The following is an 11,561-nucleotide window of genomic DNA, read 5'->3' on the forward strand; positions in this document are numbered from 1 at the left end:
TCGAGTTCAAAGTTTCTTGCTTTTAAGAAATCCATTAATAGATTGGACTCACCAAAAAAAAGAAACTATATTCAAAGGAAAGAAAGTGATTTAAGAACAGCATCATGTTAAAAGATAATAATATTTAATAAGAAAGTATAACAGACACACCAGACAAATTCTACGACCATTATTAGCAGGCTAAATGTTTTTAAGTTAATTAGCATGCTCATATTAAAAAAAAAAAAAGATAAATAAAAACTTTGCAGGAGTAGCAGAAGCAAACCTTGGACAAATTGCAAGAAAGCTTAATAAGCTTGCCCCAAGATTCAACCGTAGGTATGACTTCAACTTTATCATGTAGTATTTCAAAGTTTGAAATAATATCTTCAACCTTCAAACCAAAGCTGTAAGTCTCAAGTATTTAAGAAACCAGTCATATGCAGATGATAAAAAAATCAATTTCAAGTAATTCAGAAAAGTTCTAAAATATATCCACGTCTCATTGTTCGACATATTTGTGTATGTGCCCATATATACAAACTGATATATATACAAAGAAAAGTAGATAATAACAATAGATATAGATATGTATAAAGATAAAGTTTCTCGCATGCACAAAACACATGGACATATATATACTTGAACAAATTATGTTCAAAAGCTTTTTCTGCCAAGAATGGCAAAACCAATATAAAAACAAATCAAATATATACTTGGGATAGTTATTAGCTCCAGTGTTTCCTTTGAATACGTTTTATGTTCCACCAATTCTGTCTTCTTAGGAGTAAATGTTAAAAAGGGAGAACTACAAATTTATCAATATGCTGTAATTTGCAAACAAAAAATTAGTGCGTCAGCAATATAAATTACATTATTTTAAAAATATTTTATATTACATACATTAGGAGTTCCTTTTAGACAAGTACTGATATTGTAAGCAATCCTTTTTCCTTAAGACAGCTTTGCTATCATTTGAAAAAAATCTTCCAAATTAATTATCCTACGAAACTCCAATAGTAAATATAATTTCATGTCATAAAACTGATTTCCTTTCATTATTTACAATGCCCAAATTCCAATCCACAATTTATTATTGCTTGAGATTTAAGCTTTTAAAATTCCAAGCACTTCTATGCATTTATCATTCATGATGATTCTCATCAATGCACGTGAGATTGCTAAAGGCAAGGCTCCTAAAACCATTCATTGGTATAGTGTAGAGTTGAATTGTTTACATAGGTCTTTTATACTACTTTCACTATAGTCAATATTTTAAATAAAGGCCACAGTATGTCTGCAATCTTCACATATGTTTTAGCGTACTTAATTTTTTGAACAAGGAGGTTAATTGAGGTGAATATGGTGCTCAGATAAATAATCTAAAATAAATTTATACGAATCAACATTTTATGACTACATAGTACACTGTGAACTGAAATTATCACAATAAAATTTTTTCAAGCTTCTTAACAATAAGATGTTGGTGAATAGATGTACATTTTAAAAAAACTTATTGAATAATTAAGCCAATTTCATCTCAATTATTAAGAATGCCATGCAGCTAACAAATGGTACCCTTACCATTCCACCTAATTTTCTCCCATGTCTGACTTATTTTATTGGTTATCGGCCCATGTATTCTCATTTATAGCTAGACTTTCAAACTGAAGATCATTTTTATCAACATTTTTTTATTGTTATACAAATGGTGCCCTTACCATTTTAAAAAACTTATTGAATAATTAAGCCAATTTCATCTCAATTATTAAGAATGCCAGGCAGCTAACAAATGGTGCCCTTACCATTCCACCTAATTCTCTCCCATGTCTGACTTATTTTATTGGTTATCGGCCCATGTATTCTCATTTCTAGCTAGACTTTCAAACTGAAGATCATTTTTATCAAACATTTTTTTATTGTTATACATTCATATTCATATCTTGACTGGAGTTGTATCTTTCGTAATGTGGATCTATCATTCTATTTTAGGTTGTCTCTCATGTTTATTGTAAATCTCCAATCAGGCAAATAGCAGTTTCCCTGAAGAGATGCTTACTACAAATAATCTAGTGCTAAACTACCATAAATTTTCTTTAACCATATTCTAGCATCTTTTTCTCAAATTGATCATTATCAACTTTACATAACTATTTTCAATTTCAGTCACTATGGCTCCATCTGACTCTGAGAAGCAGTGCAATGAAGATTCTCAGAGTGCAATGAAGATGGATGTTGATAAATTTTAAAATAGGATGCTTTTGATGAGTAACTGATGTAAGCAAAAAATATAGGGGACCCTATAATTTTTGCTTAACAAAAGAAGAGCTTTACTACATAATAGAAAAGACACTAAAAGGAGACAAATTGGGCAAAATAAACTTTAATATTATAAAATAAAGACTTACAAACTTTGACTCAAACGACTCAAACAAGACACCCTAAAATTGCTTCACTTGAGAAGAGGGATACAGGTGGAGTGGCACTTGCGGAGAGACGAAAGAGGTTAGAAGCCAAGAAGAAGGGTGGAAAGAGCCCGCAGGATTTCCAGAGGGGATGAGAAAGAAGAGTGGAAAGAGCCCGCAGGATTTCCAAGCAAACCCACAGGTTATAGCTTCCAAAAATCACATATTCTTCACTTCATTCAAACATAAACAACCCCTCATATTTATAGGTATGAAAGGGGAATACAAAAGGACACATACATTAAATTATCACAAGAATCTAAACATCACTTAGCATGGAAAAACAGCCCAAGCCCAAGAATCGAAGGAGCATCCACGGGAGCCAAGGAGGCCGCACGGAACCAAGGCGTCAAAGCCACGGGAAAAGCCCCTAGCTCAGAAAACCAACAGCCATCGTGGGAATCAAGGAGAGAATGCACGGAAATCAGCCACCCGTTGAAGCCAAGGAGCCATGGCATGGGAAAACAAAACAAATCTTGGGATTCCAAAAGCCATTTTGGAATCCCAAGAGACAACTTTAATTTAATATAAAATAATAAATAAAAAGCTACATAAATATGACAATTAATGAACTAAAACCTAGCTAATAATGAGCTAACCTTTAGTTCAATAAATGAACTAAAAACTAAATGAGCTAAATTCCAGCTCAAAATTTATTGAGTTTGTAGGCTCAAGGGAAGTCAAAAATTGATTTATTTTGGACATGAGTTGACCCCTCCTTTGTCTACATCAGTAACAAATAACAAAACTATCCAACATATGTTTTCCCACTTGAGTTTTATATTTTTTAAGAATCGATTACTTACTCACTCATAAGAGCAAACAGAGATGCATAAATAAGAGCTTTTACCGTTCCTTCGTTTTAGCCCAAATGGCTACGTTATTAGAATCTAATTATTTTTAACCAACTATTTGCCTAAAAATTTAATACAAATTCAGACAGAATTTACAAATTTTTAGAATGACCTCCCAAAATTTCATCACTGTGGAGAGCTCAAGTTTCATCTAAATAAGATGGCTGCTGCAGATAAGTATAATTTGTTCCAATTTGTAGAACATTTAGGGGTTGTTTGATTGAACCAGCTTTGAGCGTGCCAGGGTTTTAAGTTTTTGAGTGTTTGATTGATGGTGAGATAAATACAAGATGTCTTTCTAAAGGTTTTAAATACATCAATTAGTAAAATTTTGATGAAATCGAAATTTATCTGATTCAAGCAAATTCCAAATGCATCGCGCCTTGCAACATCACTTTACAGCCTCCCAACATCCCACTCTCAACCTTGTCTTGTGACCTTCCTGAGAACTCAACTCGCATCACAATGACCTCATCATCCCTATGCTCACAGGACCACCACATGACATTCACACAACCTCTTGAGGGCCTCGCCAACAACCTTATGGCCCCCACACTTGCAACCTCGCTATTATCCCATTTGATGTTGATCCCGCCATCCCTTCCAGCACCGTCCCATAAACTAAATCCTGACATATAATTAATATATATATATATATATATATATATCAGGATTGAAACATAAGGATTGAGCGTATATATATATGGGGAAATTTTTATATTATTTTAATTTCAAGATATCAGTAAAAAGTAAAAAGTAATTTCGTGTATCAATTTTATAATCAACCAAATAATCTTTGAATATTCTAAATAGTGTTTACTTTATATTACATTTAAAATAAAAAACATTTTGCAATGGCAATGAAAGGCGGATTGAAGCATAAGCGTCAAAACTTTAAAATAAAAATAAGGTTGAGTAATTGTAGTAGACCGAGCTTTATATTATATTATATTAAAAACTTTTGGCACTATATTATTGAGGCTCTATCTCAAATGTCTCAAGGCATATATCTTATACAACTAGGGCTAGTGAGGCTTATGCCTCGATGCATTTTTTTGTGCACCTCGAAGTCAGTGCCAAGAGTGCTTTTTTAAACCATGTTTAAAATACGCAAATTCTAAATACATCCATTGATCCAACACATTTACACGACTCATTTTTGTGATTGTTCAGATATATAAGGTATAAAGTGTGTGTTCCAATAAAAGTGGTTGTTGTTTATGGGACCAGGGAGATCTATTATTCCGTATAGGCAAGATTGATTGTGTTTTGCCAATGGTACATTATTTTTTGCAATTTACTTCAGCAACTATAGTGATTTGTTGAAGTGGGATGCATCAACATATTTTTTAGGTTGATTTGATACTTGTTACCTATAACTTTAGAATTTAAACATGCAAAATTTTATATAGACTAGAATGAGGATACACGTTCTGCCATTTAAGTTTATAGTCAAGCATAAAAGCCTCTTTGTTGTATAAGTTAACATTTCAACACATAATACATATAATGAAATTAAATTAATCTAATTTTACACTCAAACCACATTTTCTCAATCATATATGCAAGGGTGTCAATATTTAACCCAACCCAGATAACCCAAAAAAATTTGGGTTCGGGTCAACCTGTTTGGCAAATAGGTCAGATTTGGGTTCAATATTCTGACCCGTTTTTTAAATCAGGTCATGTTCAGTTTGACCCGAAATCCCGAATTTGACGTGAAAATGACTCAAATCCCGCAACCCCAGCTCAACCCATATGGCCGCACCACTTTCCTCTTGCTCCCACGCCCACATTCCTGCCCACACCGTTATGCCATTGTCTCGCACCCGCGGCCTGCTGTACCTGTGACCTGGCTCGCCCCTACCCCCCGATGCTCGACCCTAAGGCCTGTGCGTGCACTACCAGCCTCGCAACCGCACGCACTCGCCTTCGACTCTATGCCCAGCTCTCGCTCTCCTTCTGTACGCCCAGGTCAACGTGTCAAGTCGGGTAGACCCGAGTTTGAGGCGAGTCGGGTCCGGATTCAAATTTCTGACCTGTTTCCATAATCGGGTCGGTTCAAATAATGGCGGGTCATTTTCGGATTGGACCCGACCTGAAAATCCATTTTGACCCCCTACATATATGATCCTAAGATATTTTAAAAAACTAGCCAAGCATAATAAAATGGATGGAGACCATTATTAATTTATTTTTAAATTAACTTAATTCTAAATATGTGCCCTTAGAACAAATGCATTTACTAGTTAATAGTTACAAAAGAACCTTCATAAATTTTAGTGCTTTGTTCAAAGGAGTTAGAACAATAGGAAATCAAAATGACAATGAAAGCCCTTGATTAGTGTACCCAAGGAACCCTATCATGACTGACCGGCACGTAGGTTCCATAGCACGAGATGGAGGTTAGGCAACAATCCCACGGTCTTAAAAAAAATGCATGTGTACTTGCACAAAGATAAAGCATATAAAACATGCACTCAACTTCATACAATTTTAGATGTGTGCTTTGGTAAATAAATGTCAAGAAAAGGTAACTCAAGCACAAAACTTCAACATTACTAGTTAAATAATTCCATGATTACAAAGCACAGCATAATACAAACTTTAGGAGATGACAAGCACAAGAGCATTGCCGTTGGAATTCTTCATCATGATGCTAAAAGCATCATTCAGGTAGGATTAAAGTCAAACGGGCCAGCATCTTAACGGAATTACTTGGTATTAGTATTTCTCACGTTTTTCCTTTGATCCAATAAGGTCAACGTTTGAACTAAATAAAGAAGAAAATATATTTCAAAATCCAAAACTACCGGTAAAGGTTTTGAATCTAATTTTGATAAACGGGCTACTTAAAAGTGGAAAGAACCCCTTATTAGAAGGCCAGCCTAAAAGTTGGTATAAGGCTGCTGATGATGAAAGATCCTATTGCAAGTCACATAAATTAGGAGCTCCTTTTCATGATTTACTTAAGCTAATCATAAAATCTCAGCCTTCATTATACAGGCCCCCTTTTATCGCTCTTTTGGCAAGTTCAGCAAAACAGCAATAACGGAAAGGTCATTTAAATTCAAAATTAAAGAAAATAAGAGATTAAAACATTGTTGGACTTGAAGCAAAGCTAGGTAAACAAATAGGCTTCAAGGGAACTGCTTGGACTACAACTTTTTCTTGGATGCTTGTACAACATTTCTTCTCAGCCCGTATTCTTTAAGAACAATTCAATTTGAGTGAGCAAACAAAAATTAAGGACTTTTAATGTAAAAGGAAAATTAGATTGCATCCTATTTTTCATCTGCAAACTTATCTCAAACACATACCGTTCATTGCCATTACCTGCTTACAAAAACTGACTTAGGTAGACAAGACACTAAATGTATCTAATGACTTCAGATGTTGGCAATACTAACTTCTCTTTAGCATATCAAAGTCAAAACCCTTAGCAGCATACCAAGCAATGTGAAAAGAAGAGGAGGGAAAAGGGGCAACCTAAAGAAAGAACGGTGGGAATTGGGAATAATAATGGTAAAATAGAGTTAACATCACATGCAGCACGTGCTAGAAAGAATGTAGAAGGATTCTTAAAGCCAACCCTAAATAGTCGTTGGATATGGCAGATGATCATGAAGCAATGCAGAATATTCCTGTTAGTGAATGAATAAGTAAAGATATGGATGATTGATCATGACAACAGATAAATACTTAAAAATGATAGTTACTTCAAGAAGCAACAAGTTTTGTGCGCCAAATTAAATACCGATATACATATAAATTCACTTACCGGAAAGAAGCGGTAAACAAGAAAGTTAATATATGCATAAGCACCTAAAAAAAGCTTCAGATAAAGAATAAAAATTACCAGCATCATCATGAAAAGTTCCTCACCGCTAAATTAGGCATACTGGCAGCATAATCATAGATGAAACATGAAATATTATCTTCCTCTGTTCCTAGAATTATCACAAACGCATTAATTAACAGTTAAACATTATAGACATGCACTTCGGATGTAAAATTCGTCATTTGATCCAATCAAAGTATTGATCTTTAGTAGAAAGCAGCAGCCAAGCACAAATATAGAGCCATACAATTGCAGCATATAGGAATAATATTAAAAAAAGTTCATTTTATTCAAAAATTAGGACTTTAATCAACTTGGTCAAGCTTGCATATCAAGCCTAAATAAAAAAACTTATTTCATGCTTAAACTTTATTGATAGAGTGACAGTGAAAGCAACGGGAAGAAAATCCCTGGATTGGCGCTTATCTTTTGTTTCTATTATCCACGCATCCATGGTTGGCAGTGACAATGCCAGCTGATGTCCGTCAAGGGATTTGCCTCAAGTAATCTCATCTAGAAAAGTACTGAAAAGCATTGGCCATAACTGGAAGAACAGCGAGATAGAATTCAAACTCAATTTATGACATTTTTATTCATGGAGCAAATGTTCCACATTCCAAGAGACCAATGCCAAAGTTATTGTTGATGCAAAGTTCTACGAATGCTGCCTTTGAGTTGACCAGTGCAAGTTAAAGGACAAGTCTTCGTTTTATTTAAAAAGAAACGGTTGATAATTGACCACATGTATTTCATAGGACTGTCCTAAAAAAGGAAGAAAAAGGCGCTGAGAAGATAAGTGAAGATGACACTTCAAACCAGTGATTAAGGGAATCACAAAGCTAAATTCCAGGATCAAGGCAAATTAGGCTGAAAGTAAAATAAAATGATGAAGAAGAATGGCAAGGATATTATGATTTTTCAAATTTTAAATTTTCAGCAGAACTAGGCAATGTCATACAAGGTTTCTCAAAAGGAAAGATCAGTCTGTTTCAATGTTTTTGGATATGCATCATCCTTTTTAGCGGGCATTTTTCCTCTTTGGTCGAACAGCTGATAGTTCAAGAGAAGATTAACAGCTCAAATAGCTTCCAATGCTCAAACCAACCGTCTTCCAATGCCCAAACCAATTATCTTCCCTTTCACTTCCAATTATTATGTATGAAGAGCATGCTGAATGGATGTAATGTTCAATTGTTTATTTGTTTGCCGATCCACAACAATGCCACATTTTTTTGAAAACATTACTAATTAAGATATTGAATCAGGTTCTAATTATAAGAAACAGTCATTATAAGAAAGTAAAAAGAAGCAAAGAAAAAATACAGCAACCGCACACATACCTCTATTCTTGAATGCCAAAATAAACTTCTCAAATAAATTCTCTAGCTTCAACCTCCCTATGGATTTAAATATACATGATGCAAGCTCCAATGAAGAAACACTCCTCAAATCAAATACTTCTAGCAATTGGATCAGCTCCTCTTCCATATCATTTTCACATAAGGCCAACAAATAACTTTCTGTAGAAAAATAGTTAGAAAATGTGATATTCAATGGAGACAAGTGAATCAAAAATACCAGCAAACAATACCTATAAAAAAAGCAACATTGACTAATTCGCCCAAATAAAACAGGTTAACATGGTAAAATTGGTGTCCTAGTTATAGATCTTTAATTTTAAAACATTTTTCTCGTGTGTGAAATGCATAAGTGATATCAACTCAGAGTTAAAAGTGAACTGACCTAAACTCTAAATTGAATATTTTGATTTTGATTCAAACCAACTTCAAATATCAATTTTTGAGCTGGTTGATCTATTAATACTATTAAAATTTTTCAATCACCATGAATAATAAAATGTTCAAAAATAATTTATAAAAGTATGCTATCAAAATAATCATATATAAAAATGTTTGTGCAAGCATCTTCAAATATGTTTCCTTCATTGTTAATACAATTGCATAGACATTTAGTATCTTTATGATGCATAAATTTGAAAATCTTTACTAAAATATTAAATAATGTGGATATATTAATAATATTCTACTCAAAATTATAGAAGTATATATTTCTATTAATTCAAAATCAACTTTCATTTTGCAAGTGAAGAAATAAGTAAAGAGAGTTCAAGAAATCAAAACACTAACTAAATAGGTTCATAGGTGCATTTATCAACAAACTTCAATCATTTTTATGCATTTCAGAGTCAATATGAGTATTAAGTGAAACCAAATAACATAAAAAAGTAATTCAACATTTATTAAATAGATTTTTCATAAATTTGAATTAAATTTCATCATATAAAAAGCATCTATAGTTGAGCTTGCAAGGATGGGCCGAATTTTGTAGAGAACTGCTGGCAGAGGCGGATTGAGGGGGGGGCCTAGGGGGGCACGTGCCCCCCCCTCCCCCTCCAAGCTGAGTGCTGAGGCCATTCGCAAGGAAGAGAAAGAACGCTCTATGCAAATGAAGAAGCTAATGCCTAAGCTTAAGATGCTTCGATCCCATTAGGAAATTGCTAATCTACTTACCCTGAACTCATCACGTGGATGCATGGCCTCTTTTCTTGCATTGAAAAGGCTTTAAGTTAGTGTTGTTTAGCCCATTAGGAAAGCATCTGATGCTTTCTGGTCAATGAAGTCCTAGACATTATTTTGTCAAATGGGTGTCAGTTGGCTGTATTGTTTGCCTAGCTAATTGCTTTAAATCTAGTATCTTTTTATTCAAGCTTAGAGCAACTGTAGCTTATTTTTGGTGGGTACATGAAGGTGCTTCTATTTAGAGACTGCTAACTCTGATGACTCTATTGTAATCAATTTCCAAGGTGACGCTGGTAAGTAAACTTAAATTCAACATTGCACACAGTTATAGCATCCTATCAGTGAATTTAATTATTTCTAATATTCAATATCAAATTTGAAGGTCATACTTGCAAAGAGGTCCATATTTTCCACACAATCATGGATTTCTTAAAAAAAAAAAAATTGGGCCCCCCCTATAAGAAGTTTCTAGCTCCGCCACTGACTGCTGGCAAAAACAAAGAAGAAGGAATCTTGAATTACAATAGAATGCTAGTGACTTCAAGAGAAAGAGCTAAGAATCTAATCAAATTCCGTAGAATATGGACGATTTGATCATCTCCTTACACTAGAGAGCGTGCAAAATAGGGAATAAACTCATGAAAGCTAAAAAGAAATGTAATTTTGAATTTTTAAATGTATTTTAACAATGGAAGAGCAAATACCAGCTAATTTATTGTCATCATCGCCCCTGACAACTACAATGGAAGAGCATAGTTCCTTAATTCTGCATTTATCACCTATCTTAATCCAGAATAACATCTCAAAGTAACCTATTTTGCTGTAGGATTTATGGTCATAATCTTTAATAAATTCAGTAAACACTAGGAATTCCTCCTTCATTCTCATGTCAATCATATACACAAAAACGGGAGCATAAATATCTTCCAAAATCTGAAAACCCCTTTCTCTCATGGATACAAAGAGATGAAACACCTTCTGAAGGTAGCCTATGGAATCTTCACCATTAGTGTTTCTTGCCTTCCCTATCCACAGTTCTATCAATTTCTTGTATTCCTTCAAGCTTATCTGTCTACCTACCCTGCCAAATAAACCTAGGGTAGATTCAACATCCAGCTTCTCCGCACATAATTCCATAAGTTTCAAAAAATGGCGGGACTTCACGTTCTTAAGGATAACTTTTTGCTTCCTAAATCTAGATGTTTCCTTCTTCCTCCGTTCTACGCCATTCAGATACTGATTTTGGTAAGACTCCGCGAAGTTGGACTGTAGCTTAAGTGATTCAGGGTCATCAGAACCTGAAAATAAACCGAAACGCTTAAATGCAAGACAAAGGAAATGAGGAAATAGAACAGAAACGGCCAAAGAGAAACGCACTGGGAATAATAGAAGAAATCTCCCTCGCTACTTCGGCGCATGATTCCTGTGCTGTAACCAACCAGTATAAGAACAATCAACGATAATGTCGCTAAGAAAAAAACGGGAGAGATTAAACTCTGAAGTGAAGCAGTGGCTGACGCATTACCAGAGACAAGGGATTTCACCGAGTTTTTCGCAGACGCTTTCTTCAGCTGTAAAACGAACTTATCAGCTAGTCCGGAGAAAACCCTCTTCGAGCTCTCCGTTGGAGCAGAGGAGGAGATGGGAGAGGCGGGAGGGTTGCCGTGCGATTTGTTGAGCAGCTTATTTAGGGTTGGCAACTCGGAGGCGGCCGGAAGTTCTTCGGCAAAGTTTTCCTTGAAAGCCTTCCGCAAGGCTGAAAACAAGGGCTTACCACTGCCGTTGGGCATAGCCAATCGCCGCCGGCGGAAAGGGCTTTTACTTCAGACGGGCGACGGAGGGCAATATATATATATATATATATATATATATATATATAATA

The 11,561-nt window shown here is 34.7% G+C and overlaps 1 protein-coding gene across 9 annotated transcripts; it reads right to left on the reverse strand.

The window, feature by feature from the left end:
- Nucleotides 1–263: 263 nt before the first annotated feature.
- Nucleotides 264–11,511, reverse strand: LOC110102185 (pentatricopeptide repeat-containing protein At4g04790, mitochondrial-like). 9 transcript variants are annotated; one of them, XM_028696610.1, is made up of 6 exons: nt 11,205–11,511; nt 11,057–11,107; nt 10,384–10,977; nt 8,480–8,659; nt 7,184–7,242; nt 264–386 (listed from the first exon to the last, which is right to left on the reverse strand). In XM_028696610.1, exons 1-6 carry the CDS (start codon nt 11,467–11,469, stop codon nt 369–371), a joined length of 1,167 nt encoding a protein of 388 aa, XP_028552443.1. In that variant the 5' UTR covers nt 11,470–11,511; the 3' UTR covers nt 264–368. The 9 variants fall into 9 exon arrangements, with proteins under 9 accessions (XP_028552443.1, XP_020686104.1, XP_028552442.1 ...); XM_020830445.2 differs by having other exon boundaries at nt 264–373; nt 7,158–7,242; XM_028696609.1 differs by having other exon boundaries at nt 7,158–7,242.
- Nucleotides 11,512–11,561: the final 50 nt, after the last annotated feature.

Source organism: Dendrobium catenatum, unplaced genomic scaffold (genome assembly GCF_001605985.2).
Source record: "Dendrobium catenatum unplaced genomic scaffold, ASM160598v2 fragScaff_scaffold_783, whole genome shotgun sequence".
Taxonomy (NCBI): Eukaryota; Viridiplantae; Streptophyta; class Magnoliopsida; order Asparagales; family Orchidaceae; genus Dendrobium; species Dendrobium catenatum.